Source organism: Babylonia areolata, chromosome 21 (genome assembly GCF_041734735.1).
Source record: "Babylonia areolata isolate BAREFJ2019XMU chromosome 21, ASM4173473v1, whole genome shotgun sequence".
NCBI classification, from domain to species: Eukaryota; Metazoa; Mollusca; class Gastropoda; order Neogastropoda; family Buccinidae; genus Babylonia; species Babylonia areolata.
The window spans coordinates 32,050,216-32,073,403 of record NC_134896.1 but is presented as its reverse complement, the minus strand read 5'-3'; the positions used below and the strand labels follow the sequence as shown (position 1 = coordinate 32,073,403).

The 23,188-nt window shown below is 37.8% G+C and overlaps 3 protein-coding genes across 7 annotated transcripts in view; 1 reads left to right on the top strand and 2 right to left on the bottom strand.

Annotated features, from left to right (window-relative positions):
• Window positions 1–4,579, bottom strand: part of LOC143296692 (cap-specific mRNA (nucleoside-2'-O-)-methyltransferase 1-like) — a 46,989-nt gene extending 42,410 nt beyond the window's left edge. The window contains exons 1-4 of one of the 2 annotated variants that reach the window (XM_076608724.1): window positions 4,487–4,579; window positions 2,557–2,729; window positions 1,915–2,073; window positions 362–460 (exon numbers count right to left, since the gene is read on the bottom strand). In XM_076608724.1, coding sequence (XP_076464839.1) covers window positions 362–460; window positions 1,915–2,073; window positions 2,557–2,729; window positions 4,487–4,502 — 447 coding nt within the window. In that variant the 5' untranslated portion in view covers window positions 4,503–4,579. The remainder of the gene's footprint in view (window positions 1–361; window positions 461–1,914; window positions 2,074–2,556; window positions 2,730–4,486) is intronic. The other variant, XM_076608725.1, reaches the window with a different exon arrangement.
• A 22-nt stretch (window positions 4,580–4,601) lies between these two features.
• Window positions 4,602–10,596, top strand: LOC143296693 (actin maturation protease-like). 4 transcript variants are annotated; one of them, XM_076608729.1, is made up of 7 exons: window positions 4,602–4,663; window positions 5,207–5,436; window positions 6,024–6,104; window positions 6,730–6,851; window positions 7,344–7,467; window positions 8,552–8,622; window positions 9,275–10,596. In XM_076608729.1, the coding sequence occupies exons 2-7, from the start codon at window positions 5,240–5,242 to the stop codon at window positions 9,631–9,633; spliced, it is 954 nt and encodes a 317-aa protein (XP_076464844.1). In that variant the 5' UTR covers window positions 4,602–4,663; window positions 5,207–5,239; the 3' UTR covers window positions 9,634–10,596. The 4 variants fall into 4 exon arrangements, with proteins under 4 accessions (XP_076464844.1, XP_076464843.1, XP_076464842.1 ...); XM_076608728.1 differs by lacking the exon at window positions 4,602–4,663 and adding an exon at window positions 4,709–4,848; XM_076608727.1 differs by lacking the exon at window positions 4,602–4,663 and adding an exon at window positions 4,728–4,848 and having other exon boundaries at window positions 5,150–5,436.
• Window positions 10,597–10,699: 103 nt separating this feature from the next.
• LOC143295765 (uncharacterized) lies at window positions 10,700–22,661 on the bottom strand. The gene is made up of 9 exons (XM_076607385.1): window positions 22,529–22,661; window positions 20,873–20,935; window positions 20,192–20,266; window positions 19,663–19,732; window positions 18,238–18,335; window positions 17,687–17,762; window positions 17,093–17,248; window positions 16,050–16,188; window positions 10,700–15,301 (listed from the first exon to the last, which is right to left on the bottom strand). The coding sequence occupies exons 1-9, from the start codon at window positions 22,645–22,647 to the stop codon at window positions 14,460–14,462; spliced, it is 1,638 nt and encodes a 545-aa protein (XP_076463500.1). The 5' UTR covers window positions 22,648–22,661; the 3' UTR covers window positions 10,700–14,459.
• Window positions 22,662–23,188: the final 527 nt, after the last annotated feature.

Here is a 23,188-nt window from a genome sequence, read left to right as displayed (position 1 = left end):
TAAATCAAAAATAATCTGAATCTTTCTGATAGTCTTTATCCAGTTAACTTCTCTGTTCAGGTTGTCAGTCCATTTTCTACAAAAGTTTGCTTTTACATCATCCTTGACATAGCATGAGCTTGTGGATGTTTGCTTTTGTGTTGTTTTTTTTTTTTAACATGTGTTTTCCAATTTTCTTTCTGAATTGTCAGGATTGTCATTCAACCTCTATGTCTCCCACCTACACCCTTGAATTTTTTAACTCTTTTATTACAATAATTCATCTTACTCATGGCAGTGGAAAAATGCTAAAGGAAATGAAGAAAGAAGAAGAAGAAACAGTCTGAAAATGAACAAGACAGCAGACGTTCCATCAGCTTACCGGCATGACCTCCTTCCAGCTCAACATTTCCTCCAAGGTAGGCATGGCTTCGTCTGATGACGGGGCCAGAATCCACTCCACCTCTTCATCAATGATGATCTTGATGGCAATAATAATGATAATGGATACTTCCATAACATTCTATCCAGAAAACTGCTCTAGGTGCTTTATAAAACACTTAAGAATTATATATTACACATTACATCAATGTTACATATACACACCAAAATGTACTTAGCAAACTACACACACACACAAAAATGTGTACATACACGTGTATAATCATACACTCATACATGTATACATACATAAATACCCCCCTACACACACATACGCACACACACATACACACACACACACGCACACACACACATGTACTTAGCAAACTACACACACACACACACAAATGTGTACATACATGTGTACAATCATACACTCATACATGTATACATACATAAATACTAACGTTCCACCCCCCCTACACACACATACTCGCACACACACACATTCACACACACATGTGGATGTGATCTTCACACACATCGACCATACCCTGTCATCAGTCTGGCAGCCACTGGACAGACTTCTACAATGTGTGTGTGTGTGTGTGTGTGTGTGTGTGTGTGTGTGTGTGTTATTACTGTTAAATCTAAAGTCATAACTTACTGCACCCTGATCATGCTGTGCTGTTCTTATACACAGAGAAAACACTCTATGACCTGCTTGAAGAAATCATGAACTGTCTTCTATTGTATTGCCTTACTCCTTGTCACAACAGATTTCTTTGTGTGAAATTAGGGCTGCTCTCCCTGGGGAGAGCATGTTGCCACAGTGAAACACCACCCTTTTTTTTCCCCCCTCTGTTGTTGAGGGTTCTTTTACATGAGCTATGTGCATGCTGCTCAAAGGACCTCAGTTTATTGTCTCATTTGAAAGAGTAGTACCCAGACCACTGCTCAAGAGCTACTGGAGAGGGGTGAGTAAAATCTTGGGTCCATACATCGGAACTGAACCTATGGACATTCGCTTCACTGACATCAAACACAAGTGACTTACTTTATAATCAACTGAGATAAGCACTAAACGGCAAACAATTTCTCCAGTCAGAAAGAACACTGAAATGGTTTCAGCTTCTGCACTGATGAAGCTAAGTAAAGATAGTGATTATCTTTGGTAATCAAATGAGCTTCAAGTCTCCAATGCAGTCATGAATTTTTGTTTATCAATAATGAATATCAAAGATATGTTCTTAACTTAAGAAAAAGAAAAAGAAAAAAAATCAAAGTCATAAAGTTCTGCAGATACGTTTATAAATTTGAAAATATCAACAATTATGAGAAAAAAAAAAAAAAAAATCCAGAAAAAAACACACCCTGTGAAATGAAAGATCTCAACTAAAAAATTAAAAAAAAAAAAGTTTCAAATCCAGTCTCAAGGTGTTAAAGCAAGCAGACTGATCTACATAAACACTGCACCACATCTGCTGTTAAATGAAAAAAAAAAATTAAAAAAAAAAAAGCAAGAGAAAGACTTATAACCGCCAAATCACCCACCTTTTCTTTCTCAAACTTCCATTCAACGTCAGCAGGTTCAAACCCTTCAATCTTGTGTCCCAAACCTCTACGGCCACGCTGCTTTGAGGCCTCAACGATGTCCTGGCGGCCCTGTCCATGCTTCCCCAAGCCTTTGCCTTCTGTGTAACCCATTTTGGCCTGTCAAACACACACACACACACACACACAGAATACTTTTAATATTTACCATCCATCATTATTTGACCTGTTTTCTGTTCATGGGTACGTGTGTGTGTGGCCGAGTGTGGTCAGTCATTTTCAGGCATGTCTGTGTGTGACTGGGTGATTGCCAGTAGACTGTCGGAATTTACTTAGAGTAAAATACTAAACTAACGCTGTTCATTATTATCATTACAGAGGACCGTCGGAATTTACTTAGAGAAAAATATTAAACTAATGCCATTCATTATTATCATTACCATCATTATAATTATAATCATTTTCTAATCATTACTATCTCTGAAAAAGAGAAATTCATTTGCAGTGTATGTTACATAAACAATGTATGTCACTCTTTTGAAAACCATACAAAATTTACTTCTTTTTTTCCAGCATAAATATTACAAAACAGTATCCAATATTATCATAAAAGCATACCAAACAAAATCTACAAATACCCACCATCATCTTGTCAACCACAGAACTGGTCTGCATCTGGGCTTTGTTGGACAGTTTGATGAACTTGGAGGCATCCATTTCATCTCCGCTGTCATTGTCACTGTCATCTCTCTCTTTGCGTTTTATGCCCTGCATCATACTAAATGATGGTCGCTCCATTGCGTCCTCTTCAGAATCTGGTGAATGCCAGGCAAAAATGTCATATCTTCACAGATTTGTTTCCTGGCACATGGAGTCATACATAAATGAATAAATGTTGGGTCTTTCTGTTAGAAATACACAAAGTGCAAGAGGTTTTATCTTGAAAAGATGCATCTTTCCAAGAATAACAGCCAGGTCAAAAACTATCACATCCATGTTGTTTTATAAATTACAAATGAACTGAATTCATGGGCATGTCTTGAACAGTATAATATGAGTTAGTCAAAGTGTTCTGTACTAGGAGTAGATCAGCAGGTTAGATCTGTAATGTGCTAAGAGTTTGTCAGACATCTCTTGTATTTCTTTTTTTAAAATTCAGCAGATATTTACTGATCACTGTGACACCTCCTTTAAACTGAAACCCATCCACTGTGTATTACACTATCTCCATAATAAATATTATTTCCATAAAAATCTCCATCACTTTGACAACTATGTGAATAGGTTTTGAATCAGTTTTGAAGCATGCCATTGCAGGATTTTCTGGCCCTTGGCCAACTCTTACCCATCTGGCTATGAGCTCAAATGAAATAAACTCAAACTGCATAGTCAGATGCCATCCACTTTGAAGTGAATGTCATCCACATGAGCGGTGTTGCTCAATTTTCTGAACACAAAAACACATGCACACGCACCCACACACAGGGCTTGGGCAATTGGCTAACAAGGTGTTTCAGAATCATCCAGTTGAAATCAATGAAAATATCACTTGTCACTGTATAATATTTGCAAGTCATAAAAAAGATATTGTGAACATTTGTCTGGCCAAGACACTCACTCGTAGTTTCAATGGTCAGTTTATTACCTGATCAGCTGATGACAAATTACCTAGGAAGAGTACACCTATTTGTATGTTGCTTCTTGTCATCATTTTTGCCTGATTTTATAGATATACAAATAATATGTGGTGTGTGTGTGTGTGTGTGTGTGTGTGTGTGTGTGTGTGAGTGTGGCACAGAGGTGAGTTTAAAGACCTATTGGCGATCTGTCCCTAAAGTCCATTTGTTTGTGGCAATGGTCTTTTTCCGTGAAGGGTGGTGTGGTCAAGTTGCTGGTCCTCTCTCTCTCTCTCTGTATGTGTGTGTTTGTGTTTATTCATTTGACCAGTCAGTTTACTTGATGGTTTTTCTATATTTGTTTATGAGTATACGACAAAGACACGACAAAGACAAAATCTTTATTTTGTCCCATGATAGGAAGGCAAGCACCATCACTTATGTTTATGACACGTTGGGAGACTTAAATCAAGGAAAATAAAATCCTATATCATTTGATATTGGTATCATAACAAGACTAGCAACATGGTTTATACTAATGGCAAGAAATTTTCTCTTGAGCAAAGTGCACGATCTTGCCATCCTGACTTGTCTGCTGTGATCATGGACAGGTCTTGCAAAAGATTCCACTTGTATTAAAGTTGTAAGGATGTTGAACATGACGCAGTGTAACAAACATATATTTCATATCTATTTTAATCAAAGCACAAAGTTTCGTCACTGGTAATGTACATGTGCAGAAATGAAACTGTTGCGCCGATCGTAAATGGGGAATCCCCTCTGCTCCCTCTCGCGCCTTGCCCCACAATCCTCTTTCAATCTGTCTTTTCCTTGAACATTAATTTTGCGCTCGTTTTCATGGAACAAACTTTTGGCAGACATCTCTCCTTTGGCACTTATACCCCATTAGCAACAGACTACTGAGTCTTTCTTCTTGCAAGCACAATTGAAAGTACCTGATAACTGACTCATTGTGTTGTTAATCTGGTGATATTGTCAGCGTTCTGTTCCCATGCGAAACCGAAAATTGCACAGGAAAGCGTCCGGAAATAGGAAAATTACCCCCCTTGCGGTAGTGCGAGTTTCTCTTTTAGTCAGCAGTCAAGGAGCGGTGTTTTGACAGAACTATTTTGGTAGTACAAGCTTTGAAACATGTTCATGAAATGTTTAAAGAAATAAATCAGAATTAATTTGTAGATTTTATCATTCAACACAAATAAAAAGTCGGCATTAATCAAAAGTTAACACGGTCTGAAAACTGAAACTGAAACTTCTTCCTCATTTCGGCAAATCCATGAATATGAAGACTCATGGATTTGTGAGTGAAAACAGCCAACTTTTTTGCTTCAAAATGAATGCATATTATTATTGAGAATGTATAGTCTGTCATTTTCCCCTGTGCGTGTTTGTGTGCGCGTGTGTATGTGTGTGTGTGTGTTCAAGTCGGATCACAAACTGCATTTCACATAAGGTAATAAGCAAGAACTAATTTCTCATCAGGGACACTAACATCTGTTGAAGTCTATTCTCTAATCTGTATATGAATTGTGTGACACTGTAAATTACTGTTGGTGTCAACTAACTAACTAGTGTGAAAATATGCTTCATATTTCTTGCAGTGCACAATGAACTTTCGTGCTACCAAGCAAACAACCAGCCGACATAATATTGTGCAGTTTCAGACTTCGCTGTGTGAACAGCCACAAACGATGTCCCTGCCACCGCCACCGCCACCACCACCTGCACCACCCCCACCTGCCCCAGTTCTTCCTCCACTGTCCAGCCTGTTTACCAACATGTCCGGCAAGCCAGATCCCGGGGGTGTAGTGATGGACAGTGTTGACATTACACACTATATGTATGTGGGCCAGGTCGGGGTTTACAAATACAGAGAACAGTGTGACAGGTCAGTGACCAAGATGGTGAAGTTCAAACACGCGCACATACCTGCATCCACTATGCATCAGTCATGCATGATACACTTAATTTATAAGCATGCACATGTGTATGTTCGCACATGCACACTGCACGTGTATCGCACATGCACACTACACATGCATATACACATGCACACATTTTGAAATATGGACATGTTACTCTCACACACATTTGCACATAATAATCACACACACGTGCACTTATTCATAAAACAAATCATCCGCACACACGTGCATGCAGACACATTCACATACACAAATAGGTATGCAAATACATGTATGCACACACACACACACACACACACACATGCACTCGCTCAAACACACTGGATGTAAATCTCTGCAAAAGACAATCATTGGAACATATATTTAACATATATGAAATTCCACATGGTGGTGACATCAGTTAAAAATAAAATGAATGAATGTTCATTGTGGTCTGTCTTAAAACGCCTTTTATGTAGAAAATCAGTAATTTTTGGTCAGACTTTACTTGTCTTCTCTGATTTTCAGCAGTAACTTGGATTTGGCATCCTATTCTGTTTTCTTGTTACAGGGAAGAGAAAGAAAATGACTCGTGCATCATTTTCTTGTCACACTACAAGACTGTGGTTCCCATTATACAGAAAGGGCCTCTGTGAGTACATCAGCTCAGCATACTTTACTTCATTGTCACTTTCAGTGAGGTGTGATCCAAACATGCTAAACCACATCTGATTTTAAAAAAAAAATCTTTTAAGGGTGGGGTTGGGGGTCATGCCTGACCCACTGGCTGATCAGGCATTGAGAGCTTATCGAATGCAAAAAAACTTTTTTTTTACACTTTGCTTATGACTCAGAAAGACAAATTGTCAGTTTTGTTTCTCGGTCATACACGTAAAAACCCACTCATGTACATATGACATTTGAGTGAATCTGGGACTTGCAGCCCAAGAATGAAGAAGTTTCTGTGAGATCTTTTTTTTTAAAAAAGGAAAAAAAATGAGGGAAGGAGGCAGAGGGAGAGATAGAAAAGTATGTTTTTCTTTCTTGCTTGCTTTCAGAGCTGTCTGTGTTATTTTCAGTATCAATGTGTAACATTTTTGGTGAACTGAGCAAGACGTGGGTGGTTTGATCTTTTAAATGTCGTTCTGATTGACCTTTTAACATTATTTTGGTTTCCCTTCAGCTGGTTTTAAGAACTGACAAGTGGTCAACCCTGAAATATCCCCTTTGCAGTCGACTTGGCTATAAAAATGATTTGATTTTACTGTAATATACAGATGCGGTCTGGTAGCAGCAGCGATGGCAGCACCATTAGTGCAGGCTCAGAACATAACCACAGAAAAGCTGTTGGAGACAGCTGTTGAATGTGGATACACCAAGCAAGGGGAAATGTTCTCCGGTAAGACTACAGTCCATGCATATATGAGGACAAGTACAGTTGTGTGCATGCTCATGTTTGGTCACACATACACTTGTGCATGCATGTGTGCATACATGCTTGCACATGTCTACATGTACACATGATCATCACTTAAGATATGATGTGGAACCAGCTGCTGTGGCAAAGTGGTTAGCATTGTGGACTGATGACAGGAAGGACATGGGTTTGAACCCCCTCAGATGCAGGAATTTTTCAATAGTACCTTTCGCAATAGTACCTTCACCTCTTTTCAGTGTTTATTTTTGCATCCAAAAATTCACATGTTAAAGGTTAAAAACTCATGTTGATGTTCTGTAAGTTTTAGAAACATGAATGTGTTCAGAATGCACAGCACAGCAGAGTATGGTTGCCTAAATGTCTTTTTTCTTCTTCTTTTTTTCACGGTCTTCTTTGTCTCATTTCATAATTTTATCATTTTTTTTATAACCCTCCACTGTTTTTGCTTTCCAGCTGTCAACATGTCCCAGCTTGTGCAGTCCATGCTGAGGGACCCCTTCAGAAGTGAGGTGGTCACCAATTGTGATGAACGGCAGATACTGCAGTTCCTTCTTCAAGGAGACCTACTTCTTATACCGTATCCTCACATCAGTGTGTGTGTGTGTGTGTGTGTTGCCCTAAGCTTTCTTTGAGCTTAAGTTGGGGTTTTTTTTACATTTAAGATTTGTGTCTCTATTATGTGCATGCATAAATGTTTTTCTTTTAGGATGTCCTTTGTCGGTCAGTGTTGTGTGTATAAGACCAAGGGTGGTGTACATGTGTTTCATTTTCATTTGAATATGTAATAGTTTTAGCAATGCAAGACTTTACTGTGCTCATTATCTCAATCCAAGAAAGTCCAACCTCATTAACAAAGTATTCAGTCCATTATTTAAGGTATCTTTGATTTTCAACCATCTTTTATCATTTTTAACTTCATTTTAAAAAGTCCACCACTCACCGTTTTTTCATCTGCAATCCATTATTTGTTGTTGTATTTAGGTATGCAACATATCAGAAAGGTTCTGTACCCCAAACGAAGTTTGTAACTACAATGATCTTTGAATCTGGGAGGGCAGGGTGTCCCTTTCTGGCTATAAACTCTCCCAGGTGAGGTGGGGGAAATACAATAAAGAAAACTACCCCCCCAAAAAATCTTGTGCTCACCATGAGTGATAAGACCAGGAACAAAAGGTACACAGCAGAACACATGATAGAGGACTGAAAACTGAGTGAACTGCTCAAATCACTCATGCCCACTCCTTTCTAAGGAATAGCACTGATGAGTCAGACAGCAGATTTCACTCCATTGGTGGGCAGCTGTCAGTTCTTCAAGGGTGTTTAAATTTTTAGTGATGAGGCACTGTACCCAAATCAAGGACAGGGCAACCAGTTTAGTAGAGTAAAAAAAAGAAAAAAAGAGAGAGAGAAAAAAAGAAACAGGAATGCATGAATTCATTCAATGGGCATAGACCAGGTGTTTGAGAAGTACTTCATAATAGGTCATAACATGGTGGATTATAAATAATCCTCAGGTATAGGAGCACCCATAGTGTGTGATAGGTAAGCCTCAAAGATCCTCTTTCACCATATCTGTTATTGTTGTATCATGTTGACACATATATTTCATATTTCAAGGGTGTTCAAAATAGAACTTGAATAATCTTTAACATTTGTATCAGCTATGATGCAGACAAAAATCATAGTCCATGTCAGAAAAAGGGTCACAAGGCTCACTGGATGCTTATTGCAGGTAAGACGAGGTGTATGTGTGTGTGCGTATGTGGATGTACAGGTTCTGTTTTTGATTTGTTAATGTTCATTTTTGAACACGTCGCTTTTAAAACTGTTTCAGCCAAATGGGTGTGTTAAATATTATTATGAAGAGTTGGACGTCATTTTTTGCTTAGATTGTGAAGGGTTTAAATATTTTCCATAAATATCAGGTGTCTAGTAAGGGTGCTGTGTGTGTGAGTGTACATGTGTGGAAAAGAATTACTGTTTCTGTGCTTGTGGGGAAAAGATAATTGCTAAATGTTATTTATGACCTATAAAGAAGAGGTAGATTTGTCAAGCATGCTCTGCATGCTGAATAAGAAAAAGGTAAATGTGCAAATACAATTTAGATTTTGTTTTTAAATACAGCAGTATTGGACAGCCATGCTTAACTTTGTATCTTGGGCAAAACCACCACCACCACACACACAAAGAAAAAATAACAGTTCTTGTGCATGTAGCATTCTTTTGTATTTTTCTGCATACAAGTTCAAGTGCGCATACATCTTTTCATCAGTTATCGTTCTTAAGGATTTAATTTCCATGGTTTAGGTTGTTTCATGGCTGTGCACCCAAGAAGACCATTGACATCAATTTTCGTTCTGAAAGATTTTATTTCCATGGTTTAGGTTGCTTCATGGCTGTGAACAACTCTAAGAAGATCATTGATCTTAGCCTTCTCGCCGAGAACGAAGACTACTACGAAAGGAACCTCTTTCACCTTAAGCCTGACAACACAACAACACCAGACTTCCTTAGAATTCTAAGCCAGAACACTGACAGCATTGAAGGTGTGTGGGTGTATGGACACCAGGGAAAGAGCAAGCACACAGGTGTGTGGACAGTATCAGAACTGCTGGCCAGTAACACCCAGCTTTTAGAGCTGGGTCCGGAAAGGAACACTGTCAGTTACATTGTACCTGAAGGAGGGGTGGAGGAAGGCTTGTGCGGCCAGATTGTTCGCATTTTCTGCTCTAATCAGGTGTGACAAATATGTTTGCTGTGAAGTTTCCAAGTTCAGTTTGCATGATCATGGTGCTGTTTCCTACCTCATGTACAGTCATGAACCACTGAAAGGTACAGCCTTCATCATCCCTTTCACTGTCTTCAGTCAATAGAAATACATTTTGTTATCAACAGTAATTATGGTTTTTGGTTCAACACTTTTCTCCAGTAGAGATCTGTTTTGTTTCTGTTTGACAGAATCTGTCTCCAAGTGAATCTGCCCGTGTATGTGGTACTCTCTGTATCCTGTTTTGAAGATAAACATGAGTCATGTGCCTTGTTGAGGTAGTTGTGTGTATTGCTTACTTCTTCCATAACTTTTGAATGAAAATATGTTATTTGGGTGGTGGGGGTTATTTTGATGATGTTTTTATATGTATGTATATGTACATAATAAAGTGGAAATGAGAAGCGTTTATTTTTCAATCAAAAACCACTGACTGGTAAAGCCCTAAAACTAACCATCTGTCAGAAAATAAATTTAATTTATGACCATTTTGCTTCAAGTCCTTTCAGTCCTACCTGTGAGTGGGCAAAGGAGACAAATATGTAACATATATGGATGTTGCTCTTTACAAGTTATGTCTGTGCAATACAAGTGGATACTTTTCAGCACAAGTTACTTTTACATGTTTTTCGTTATTTCCCCTTTCACTGGCTGAATTTAATTGGTTTCCTACTATTTCAAACTATGGAATGTGGATGAATAATGTCCCATCACATGTCGGTCAGAATATAGTTTTACGACAAATGACTATGAGATTCAAATAAATAACCAAAATAGGATAGTGCTGATATATGTTATTGCTGGAATTATTTATTTACTTCTTACCATTTGGTGGCATCCAATCCTTTTGTGTATGGCTGCAAAACTGATTTACTTGTTTTACTTTTTAATGACATGTCTGACAACAATATATATATATATATATATCAATCAGTTTAATAAAATATCTCTGGAAATAAAGCAGTTCCACAATGTGTGTCCAGGAGTTTCAAAGAAATGAAATAAGCACATGCTCTCCACATGGCAACACACATTTTCAAAAAAGAAAAACATTTATTTCCATTCACTTCACAATGCTGATACTCTGTGAGAGGAAAAAAAAAAAAGCAAAGCAACTGACAATACCGGAAAAATTAATGGCAAAATTTACAGATTTACAGATGGTAATTTAGTTTCTGTATACAAGAACGGTTCACATAGCATTAAGTGAGTCAGTTCCATCAAAGTGAACAACAGCTAACATGACAAAACAAAAGAACATTCTTTGCCATTCTTATGTACACAGTTCTAGACACTATATTTCTTTATATGTATAACCACTGCCTCTTTTGAAAAGGGAAAATGGGTGAGAATGATGTATTGCCAGCACCTTTGTGAGAAGTTCACAGTAAACCATTGCAAAGGAAACAAACCACACTCACACCCATGCACTTGCCCATGCACACACACACACACACAGGTCCTGATACCAAAGAACATCACACAGATCTGTTGAATTGTAAATGAATAATGACATTGTAACTAAAAAGCTTGTTGTAAGAATATGTTGCATTAGATGCAGATGGTAATGACATGTAATAATCATACAAACTAAGGGGAGATTATAATTCGCAACTGAAAATTAAAAATAAAATGCTGTTCTTACAAAAAATTTTTTACTATCTATTCCACAATACTAGAATTACTACAACTTTCTACTTGTCTGCCTACTTTTGTTTATGACTGCCCATCACAATCAAAGGTAATGATTTCATTTTTCAATATGGTAAAAATTACATTTGAAATTCACTTTGAACACCGTTGTATGTAACTTTAAAGTTCAGTCTTGTAAACACTTTCACATAATCTCACACACACACACACACACAATTTTCTCTTTGCTTTTACACTTTCATCAGATGGGATGCATACTTCAGAATTAACTCATTTATAACTGGTCAACATCAAACATACCAACATGACAAATGAAAGTCTGAAATGCACACATTGCATAGCATTGTGTACTCCTCTCTTTGTACAAGCACGATCACTTTCTTTCCCTCATGTGTAATTAAACACTCTCTTTCCCTCTATTTTCCTTTGCTCAATCCTCGTGGCCACATTTTGAGATGCCCTTTCCTTTCATGACGACGATGAATCAATTCTGGTGAGTTGTGCGTCAAGAGTGACAAAATACTGACCGGCCACCATCTTCGATCAACACACATCAGACACCAAAAGACTGTTGCCAGTCTAAACCTTACCTGTTGGACACACACATACATATTCCTCACAACTGCTAAGTAATGAGAAACAGAGAAGACTTCTTTATTTTCTCTCAGCATAATATTCCAGAGAAGTGGTATGTTATCACTCTGGACACAAATCATGCTTGGAAAATGAGGGCTTGTAGATCTGGTCCAGTGTATGTCTCATATAGGGTACAATTATATACATTTATGTACATTTTTAACACGCAACAGACAAAAAACTATAAAATAAAAATACATAACCTGAATTTTGCCACTAATGCAAAAGTAGTATCTGGGGTGTGATCCAAAATAATGTTCTCACATACACTATGCCTTCTGTGTGACATAATTTACTGTGCTAAGAATGAAAGACAGGGTCAGTGGCTGCTCTTCATTATGGCACATTATGTGCAAGTGTTCTCAAGTCAGTATCAATGAATTACACACCACCACTCAGTAAGCTGCAGTTACACAGATGCTCAGTTGACTTTCTTAATATTTCTCAATTATCTCCAAAAAGAGAATAAAAAATCATGAAGAGAAAAAAAATTATGCATCAAGTTGGAACTTTTCCAGTAGTAAAGAGTAAATCCATGTGTGAAATCAAAATAATCTTGATAAAAAGGAAACAAGAAATGAAATGAAATGAAAAGCAACACACCCTGTTCCATATTTTACAGATATCTAATAAATAATGTTCTCTCTTGACTAACCTACCTACGCATAACTCTAGGGAAGAAAAAAAGCATGTATGCAAGACAGAAATGTTTTGTTATTGTAGCAAAAAAACGCCTCTGTAAAAACAAAAGACAGGACAGAACTTAGACAAAACGTTTTAACAGAGTGTACAGATAGACAAAACCTTATAAAACATTTTAACAGAGTTGCTTTGTGATCTTTTCTGGTGTTGGATGGCAAACTACTGGTTAAAAAACAACAAAAAAACTACCTAAGGCCGCGCACCATGCTTTCAAAATTATACTTACCTTTCCATCACTTTTTGAAGTATGGCAGCACTCACCTTCAATCTGGTTTACTAAATAATTACCACATATTATAAATGATAAAACATTCCGAATTAAGAACATGTTCCAGCACCAAGAAACAAAAAATAAAATAAGGATAAAAGAAAAAATAAAAGATACGGAGTGATTGGGAAAGGTCCTTAAATAATTTGTTCAGATGTTTTAACTGTCCTGATGAGAAATGAAGTTCCCTATCATATTTTAAATGAAACATTTATTCTTTTTTTCCCTTGTGCTTCTGGAGCCTACATTAATTTGTAATATCTGTGTGCACACATTTGTGCCTGCTTGTGTGACAACGTGTATGCATACAATGATACATACACTTGCACATGTGCGTGCAAGTGTGTATGCATGCAAGTACGTCCCTGTTTACTTTTTCACATTTAATCAAAAACAAAAGCGAAATGTGTGTGCCTAGGTGTGAGTGAGTGCATTAAGTAAGGTTTTTCTGTGTCCCTGTAGAACTGATTAACCCGTAAAAAGTTTGTCTTAGCAGTTTACAACTATTTCTCACTTGCTAGAAGAATTAAAATTAAAAAGAATAAAAGATCATGTCACTTTTCCTAAATGAAAGATGTTGACATGGCAACATAAAATGTGGATTGGATAGTATTACCTATAGGTTTACCTCAATCACTTGCTCTGTAACTTTTCTTACCAGCCTAGTTTTTCATCTCTCAACCACTGTAAATTTCATCTCTTTTGTTTACAGGCGCTCAAAGAAGTCGTTTCCTCTACTCGCGAGCCTGTTCAATTCAATATCTATCAATCCCTTCCTTCACTATCATATTTAATTCTCAACCCTCGTGTCTACCTCTATTCATCCCTCTGTCCAACCTCCCCTTTCTTTTAGTCCACTCTCTCTCTTTGCTGATCTTGATTTAATCCCAAGTGTGTATACCATTCTGGACAGTATATATTTTTGTATATATTTTCAACTCACCTTCCTGATTTGATCAGTTACCCACTAGAGCTTATTCCTCTTCATTGAACCCACTTTCAACTTTCTTTCTACTGTAATTTATGTATCTTGCTTAAGCCTTTTTTCCTCTTCAGCTGTACTAATCTACCATTATTTTTTTTCTTTTTTAATTTAAAAAAACAACAACCCAACCATCTCTCATCTGGCTAAAGACCACCTTCCTCTTCAGCTTTACTTTTCTATTCAAACGTCTTCCTCTGAGTACAGACTATCTTCTTCCTCTCCGACTTTACTTACCTACTCAATATCCCCCTCTCTGACTACAGATCACCTTCTTCCTCTTCAACTTTACTCTTCTATTCAAACCCTCTTCCTCAGACTTAAGACCACCTTCTTCCTCTTCAACTTATCTGATCTGCTCAATACCCCCTTCCTCTGGCAAATGACCACACATTTTTTCTTTTCAACTTTACTCAAAACCTACTCTTGAACAGAACATCCTTTCCTTCCTTCACAACTTTACTCACCTACTCAAAACCCTCTCCCTCTGACCAACTTTTTCCTCTTAAACTTTAACTTCTAACTCAAATCCTCTTCCTCTGACCAAAGACTCCCTCGATGTCACTCATCTGCTGGCTCCTCCACCCCTTCCTCTTCATCCTCCGCCATCATGGCTCGCCGCCTGCGAGCCTCCATCAACTCCATCTCCTCTTCATCCATGCCCTCCTCCCCTCCCCCTCCCACCTGAGCTAACCTGATCAGGGGTACTGAAGCTGCCTGGCTCTCCTGCACCTTGCCCTTGTCTGCCTCTTCGCTATCCATGGGCTCCACCTCCCCTCCCTTGCCCTCTGCCTCCTGTGGTTCTGGGGGCATGGGGATGGAGGACAGCATTTCAGTGCTGATAATATTCCTCCCCCCTGCTTCTTCTTCTTCTTCATTGGGTTCCTCATCTTCGTAATCCACATCTGTGTGGTTCCCATCATCTAAACTGTCCTGGATCTTGTCGGTTTTACCTCCCTCTTCCTCCTCCTCCTCCAGATCCTGTTCCTTCTGCTTTACCTCCCCCTCCTCCCTCTCCTTCTTTATCCCCATGCCCACTTCCTTTACCCCCTCCTCCCTTTGCCTGCCTGACGGCCCTGAAATGTGATCACCCAGCTCCATGCGTGGCTCTTCCTCCTCCTCCTCTTCCATCTCCTCCTCCCCATCATCGTACTGCATCTCGTGCTGCTTCTTCTTGGCCTCTTTGTGGGAGTGGCCATGCTTCTCCTTCCTCTCGTGGGACTTTCTCCTGCTCTCCTTGCTCCTCTCCTGAGCTGAGGACTTCTCCTCGTCTGGCAGAGCACTGTCAGTGTTCTCTTTGTCAAGGCGAAGGCGAGAACGGATGCGTTCCTCGCGCTGGTGTTCCAGCTCCATGACTTTGCTGATCTCACGGTCCAAGGCCAAATCCTTCTCTTTTATCATCTCTGCAACGGTAATAAATGTTGTCAGTGTTTCTCAGGTTAGCAGTAACTCTTGGAAACTTTATAGACAAGGCAATGTGTGTATGCCATGAGGAAAACCAAACATCTTAAGAAGGGAACCACAACAAAATTACTCCTGACATTCAATCGACCAAATAATTTATTCTTCATAAACTATACTAGAGTATCACATGGGCACAATAGCTGAAGAAGTGAATAATAGTACTAATAGCCTAGGACTTTCAATCTGTGGGTTCTGGGTTTAATCGTGATATCAACAATCAATGGATAAGTCAACATTTTTTCTGATCTCTCAGGTCAGTGTGTGCAGACCTGTTTGTATATAAACCATCTGTTGTATGTGTACCCACATGCATAAGATCATGTACCTATATTGAAGATCCTGTAATCCATGTCAGTGTTCTGTAGGTCACAGAAACACAATTTGCCTCCCATGCATATCGTTGAAAACAGTATGGCTGCATATATGCTGGGGTATAAATAATTATACAAACAAAAGTCCACTCACAGGTACGACTGAACGAAGGAGTTAAACCCCACAAACACAAAAAAATGAACTTAAAATATTGTTTAAAAAAACAAACACAACAAACAACAAAACACAAAGAATACTACCAAACAGTATAATGGCAGACAGGTCTTGTCAGAACATTAAATATGTTTAATAAACAAATGACACCACCACTACTAGTGACACAGGCACAACACAGGTGAATGTAAAAAACCCTACTGTCAACAATTTTCTTGGATTCCTTGAATTTGGCCTCTGTGGCCGCAGTCAAGCCCTTGGGTTTCCAGAAGATGCGTGGTCTGGTGTGAGTACAGATAAAATTGTGCAGCTTCTTCATTTCTGTCGTCACAGCCTCATGCTGAAAAAAAAAACACACACCAAAGGACAATATAAGGTAATGTAGCTGACCAATCACTTCACTCCAAATGATCTGTGTTGACATTAACAAAGGCTTTGAGTACATGATTATTGTGCATGATCTACCATCAAAATTTTCAGATCCAATGGAAGCACAAGAAACGAAAATGAATCCCAGAAACTAAGATACCCCCTGATTCTGAAACATTGTACCAAAGACACTTTCCAAGATTCAATGTTTGTTCTTGTTGTTGCCTTCAATGGGATAAGCAGCCACAGTGTTAAACAGCACATTTAAGACACAATTCTCATTAAAAAGGTGAAATTAAGAGACAGGTAGGCGAGTGTGTGTGGCAGAGAAGGGCAGTCATCAGCAGGGACGGACAGGATGAGAGGAACGAACAGCTGAATGCAGCTTGGGACATAAAATACTGTATCTTCTCTGAATTACTAATATGCTGCTTAAGATTTCTCAAGACATCCATGATAAGAAGTAATGAAATGTGTATTTGTTATAGACCTCTGTCTCTTCCAGGTTAATGTCAGAGAGAACCCAGCCTCCATAAATGCCAATTTCACAATTAAAAAGTTAAAAGGTTTACGGTCCCACTGCCTTTTATGGCTGTCAGGACAATGAATTCATACTGGCATCGGAAGGTGGGGCCCAATCCTCTCCTTCCGCTGATTTTATTTTCCTCGACTGAAATCAGGTACCCATTCGGAGTGAGGAAAATCGGAGCCAAGTGCCTTTCACAAGGACACAACTGGGCCTTGAATCCTGATCACTGGTGAACACTGGATCAGAAGTCCAACACCTTACCAATTCTGCCATGGTGTCTGAATTTCACAGGTGCAAGTCCAAATTCTGCATCTTTTTTTTTTTTTTTTTTTTTTTTTGCCCTCACCTCGTTCACCAGTTCCATTTTCTGCTGCAGCCTTGTGATTTTGGCCTGCTCCAGCTGTGACTCCTCAATCAGCTGCTGTGTCTCCTGGTGATAGCGTTTCTTCTCCATCTCTGCCTGCTCCTCCAGTTTCTTCTCTATCTGCTTGCGCTGCTCTGCCTGCAGACATGTTTCACTCCACAGTCAGCTTCACTCTCAGATCTACAGCTCTGAACTGACTAACTAATAGAGAAAGCAGCTCCCTAAAGAGAACAGGCAGATACTGTTTTTTTCTTAAAGGAACAAAGTTTGAAGATTCAAATCTCTAGTCTAAGTCTGTGTAGGGAGAAATGACAAGACATAACAATACAACAAAAACTTCAGGAGATATTCAACTGTATGATCATCTCTAAATCTGTCATAATAAAAAAAGGACATGAAAGATGAACTTCATCATGGGGAGCAACTGTGACAAACACCAAAAATATAAAAGAAAGAAAAAGTAAACAAAATACTTGCAGACTAATTACCTCACACCTGAACACAATTACAATATGCAATGGAAGAAAAGGCGGTAGGAGATAAAAATGCTTTATTAAATAACAATGGATCACTTACCTTCCGATCCTCAGCCTTAGCTTCTGTTTTGAACTTTTGCAATGTCCCCAATAACAAACCAAACATCCGCCGATTCCTGCAGCACACAGACACTTTTTTGTTTGTTTTTGGTCTTATGAAAGGCATTGAGCCATCAATCAGAACACAAGACACAAGTGCTTGTCAAAATGAACAGTAAACCTAAAATACTTTAACCCTTTAACTGGGGCATGAACCTGTATCAAAATAATCATGTCTCTTTTGTAACAATCAAACTTTCTTGCGCACAGCTGCAAATGAAACGTTCACTCTATGTGGAAAATTTAAACAAACTATCAAAACAGCTGAAAAAAGTGCACAAAATCCAAGATAAAACATTATTTTGCAAACTGGCAAACTCTCAAAGGCAAAAGCTACAGATTTCAAAAGCTGATACTCTAAACGCTGTAGTGTTTCTCTGTGTGCATAAAGCACATCGCATATATCTGTTCAATGTGGTACTAGACATGTGTGAGCGAGCACAGGTAAGTATGTGTGTGTGTAAAATGATTGTGATGCATGTATCTCTATACCTCTGCAGTCCCTCTCTGTCCCTGCTCTGTTGGGCCATGGTGTCCTGGCGGCTTCTGTTGTCTCTAGAGGTAGCGACAACTGACGAGTGAACAGACAGCTGAAACACAGTGACAAAATAATGCAGCATAACCATTTACTTTTTCCCTCACACCTCTTGTGCATATATGGAACATCACATTATACTAGATCTTAGTTTACCCAGTTCATTTCTTCAATGTGTGTACAGCCAACCAACCTTTTTAATACTTTGTGGTGGGGGAGGGGGTGGGGTGGGGGGTAAATAATAATATGTAGCCATATACATTTTTTTCCTATGACCCTATCACATTTAAGTTGATTACAGCCCTTTTCTGTTTCAACTTGCACACAGCATTCTCAGTATGTTCCTGGGTTTGAATCTTAGTTGCAGTGTCTGGTCAACGATGGAGATTTTTCTAATTTTGCAGGTCTACAGATGTGCTGGCATGCCTGTGTCTGAACCCCATATGAGCGTAAATGCATGAAGAAGATACAAAATACAGAATACAGAATACTTTATTATCTCAACAAGAGAAATTCGTATGTGATGTAAAACAGAAAAACAACACAAGAAAATCAGTCTTTCAACATGTTTATAGATAAACCATATTAAGATGTAAACCTAGGGCAAACCATCATTACAATCAATAATCACAGTTCACAACAACAACAGAAACCCTTAAAAAGTAATTTAGAGTAAAATCATACATACACTATCACAGCCATACACACATGCAGTAATAATCACAGTTAAAGGATAGATCTAACACTATCACAGCCATACACACATGCAGTAATAATCACAGTTAAAGGATAGATCTAACAGTATACTGAAAGTTGACATAGACATATAATAGCAGTGTGCAGTTTCTAGTATTTTGAGTTAAGACGTCATATTCCATGCACACACACACTCCGGCATTCATTTCCAGTCATACATCTGATTATCAGTTACTGTTATTTAATAGCTGGATTGACATTGGAATAAAACTGCATTTGGTTCTGTTTGTTTTGAATTTTCGAACACAGAAACATTTGCCTGAAGGTAGCAGTTGAGAACTGTTTGCCAGCTTATGGAAGTTCAATCTTGTTTAGCATATTCTTATTCTTCACAAGACCTCTATACCAGCATATAAAAGAAAATCACACATTCCCAGTAAAACTTTCAGATCAAGTAATCCATGTAAGTGTTCTGATGGTAACTGAAACACTATCAAGTAACATACCCAGCATGTTAATCCCTCAAAATGAAGTATGTCTGTATACATGTCATGGTAAAAATGGTCATACACATACAATCCAACTGGTACCTATATGAATGAATGTGTGAGTTACAGCCCAGGAACACAAAAGAAGTCACACACTATGGCTGAAGCTTTATAAAATGATCATTTGACCCAAATTACCTTGTTGGGAAGTTCATCTTCCTCGCCGCTGTCCTCTCGTTCCCTTCGTCTTGCAGGCATGGGACCTAGTCTGCAGAGAGATTAAACAATTCAAAGGAATTATCAATCATTTCTGGTCCTGTCTAATGTCAAAATCAGTTTCCCTATCTCTCCTAAACATACCTATTGTATAATCATTTTAAAGCTATAATCACCATCTGCTTTTAAATCAAAAATCAAATACTGGATGAAATAACAATGTTGCCGTTTTTTCTGCTGACTAATATCAATACAAAGATTCTGCAAAAGGGATTCAAAAGGAAGGAGACTTAATAAAAGCAAAAATCTTAACTCTGTACCTGTTCTGCCCTTGTAAACCAGAATTACACAATATGAGATTGATATACATCACATAAACTGTTGACGTGTTAGCTGATGAGAAGACTACATAAAATCAGAAATATAACTTAAAACACACACACACATATAGATATATATTATATAAAGCAAAATAAGAAGTCAGAGATTCAGAGATCAGTACAAGATTTACCGAGAGAATGCTCCTCCTGGTGCTCGCCTCTTGGCTGGTGGTGGTCCTCCGCCATCTTCCGGTATTATCCCACGCCTGAAAATAAATTGACACCCAGAAAATGATAAATGTACATGGGTTATTACCTCAGTATTTAATTACTGTAAAATCCAATGATTGTGTGTGTCTCTATGTGAGTGTGAGTGTGTGTGTGTGTGTTTGTGTGCAAGCATGTGTGTGAGCATGCATGTGTGTGTGTGTGTGTGTGTGTGTGTGTGTGTATGTGTGTGAAGGCATGTGTCTGTTCTGTGTGTGTGCACTGTGCATAAACTGCATTCAGCAGAGAGAAGACTGAAAAGTGAAATGCACTGTGCTATTCATAATTAAAGTTACAAATCAAAATGTTAATCTATTTTGATTTTGAATTAATATTTTTTTCTTCTTCTTTTCAATGGATTTTATACAGCAGTTCACAAGAATACATACATTTCTGATTTGTATCAAAACTGAAATAAGACTTAGAGGAATTTTCTGGGTTTCTCTTTCTGTAGTGCTTAATTAAATAATTTACCTGTATGCAAGCTGACGGAAAATGCAAAATACTAATGCCTTCTGTCTTACTTAAAACAAAAACTATGCACTCAAAGCATTTGTTTGTTGCTTAATGCTAAGCAAAAATACAACTGATAAATGTTGACCAACCTGGCAAGACTGAAGAGTCGCCCTCTACCTCTAACTTCCGCCTGCCGGCCCCTTCCACCAGTCCTGTGAAAATGAAATATTTAAATCAATACACTATAAATCATATAAAATCCCATGATGAATAAAAATCTGAGAATTGAAATCAAAGCATAAAAAATATTAAAATACACAGTGAAAAATCCCACACAAACATGTTATATAATAATCATTTGCTGTCAATCAATCAATCAAAAACACTTTACTAATCCACATGGAATTAACTTGTGCAATCACAGGCTCATTGTAAACACCAACATAAAATGATCATGAGCAACATAAAAAGAGATTAAAACTAGTCAAATAAGAATTTCCAATTGCTTCAAGTTTCATTTTAAATGTTTTTATACATCTGGTTTTAGTTTTTATCAAAAGTCGTTTTGACAATCCATTATGATTGTAATGGAAACAGTTCTCTCCTTGATCTTTTAGCAATATCCACAATTTTCCCCCTCAAAACGGAACGAGGAGAGTTCACAGCAAGATGTGTATGTTTACTCTGCCTGTCACACAGGAGTGGGGGGAAAGAAACAGATCTTTTTAGCCTACTACATACTAGGTGTGTAAGTGAAACTGAAAAGGCATAACCCTGCATTTCATTAAATTGATTAATGTATAACTTTGTAAGGGTTAAGCTGTGACCCATCTAACAATCCTGCAACAATGAGTGCTGGAATAGACTGGGATGTCTGTACACTACCGAGGACAGGAGTGAATCATTTTTTGTTCGTTTGTTTATTGTTATAATTCAAAGTGCATTTATGTGTTGTTTTTAATTCAAAGTGCACCAGATGCCATCAAAACGACTCAGAATTGACTTGCAGCTGGATCAAACTCAAAGTAATGCAAAATGTTCAGCAGACGAGTTGGTTCCATCAACAAAGAACAGATTAGATACAGGTCTTTCAACAGTTTCATTATCGGGATGGATGAAAAGAGTGTGACAGTAATTAACCCCCACCCCCACCCCTGATTTTGTTGTCAAATACATAGATAATAGCGTGGCAACAGCCATTACTGGGGGCGACATACACAAATGGCCTCCAGGCTTTTCTGTGGCAGTCATGCAAAACTGACAGACACTTTTTTTTCTCTCAATGAAATGGAAAATCACATAAAATGATATTAAAAAATTAATGAGTTTCCACATAGTTCTCACATCCCTAAAATTTAAACCAAAGACATATCTTTAATTTTTTTCTTTCTATTTTCTTTCTTTTTCTTAAACATTCATGCAATTTATTTAAAGTCCAGCATGCAATACATAAAGACTGGCACAAGGTTAAAGTGAGTGAAGCCATTCTATTTCTAACCTATGTCAATAAATGTCAATATTAGAATATATCATAAATCTTGACAACAGGAAAACTTATTTCTGTGTCAGTAAATGTTAAAATGACGGTCTGTCACGCAATGACAGAATATATTACAAGCACTTGTTCTTGATTATGACAGTGACAAAAATAACAATACATGAAACGTTTTTAACAAGAGAACGAATCGTGACAGTTTGCCATGTGCATATAACGAGAAAAAGCTCAAGAACAGTTACACAGCAATGAGAAAGTTAAGTCTGTTAATTTTCAGATAACAATAAAAAATTACAATGAAAATCAATACCTCAGATCTGGTGGATCTCTGCCCGTTAATTTCTTTATGTTTTCATTTACATCTTTTAGTTTGTCCTTCGCTTTTTCAATTTCATTTTGCAAAATTATCATTCCACGCATCTCCGCCATGTTGATCAATTGCAGGTAGTGACAATTTATCTAAATACCACATCGGCAAGGACAACAATAGAGACAATTGCCTCACTGTGCTATCTTTTTGTCATATAAAGAAGAACAAAAAGAATGTGTGAATTATAATAAAAGAAATATTTTTGACACCACATACATACGCTACAGTTTTATGAACCTGCAGCATAAATCAATAATTGTAAAACGTTCGAAATCATAATTTTAAGTATGTTTGGTATTGTATGATATCACCAACTGTGGAGTATCATCGAATAAAAGTGTAAAACTGCACTGACGGTTACACACAATGATTTAAAAATATAGATCAATGGTTGCACATGACGGCTGCTGACATCGAGACACCGCCAATGAAAGGTATTGGATCTTGTGTTGTTGGGACAATTGTCGGTTCAAATTAAAGAAATACAATAAAACTCTGCACTCTGTGTCCAATAACAAAATTTATTAATTTTGATTTGACATTAAATTGTCGCATTCGTGGGCATTTTCAGGAAGATTTATTGAGCAATAAAGATATAAA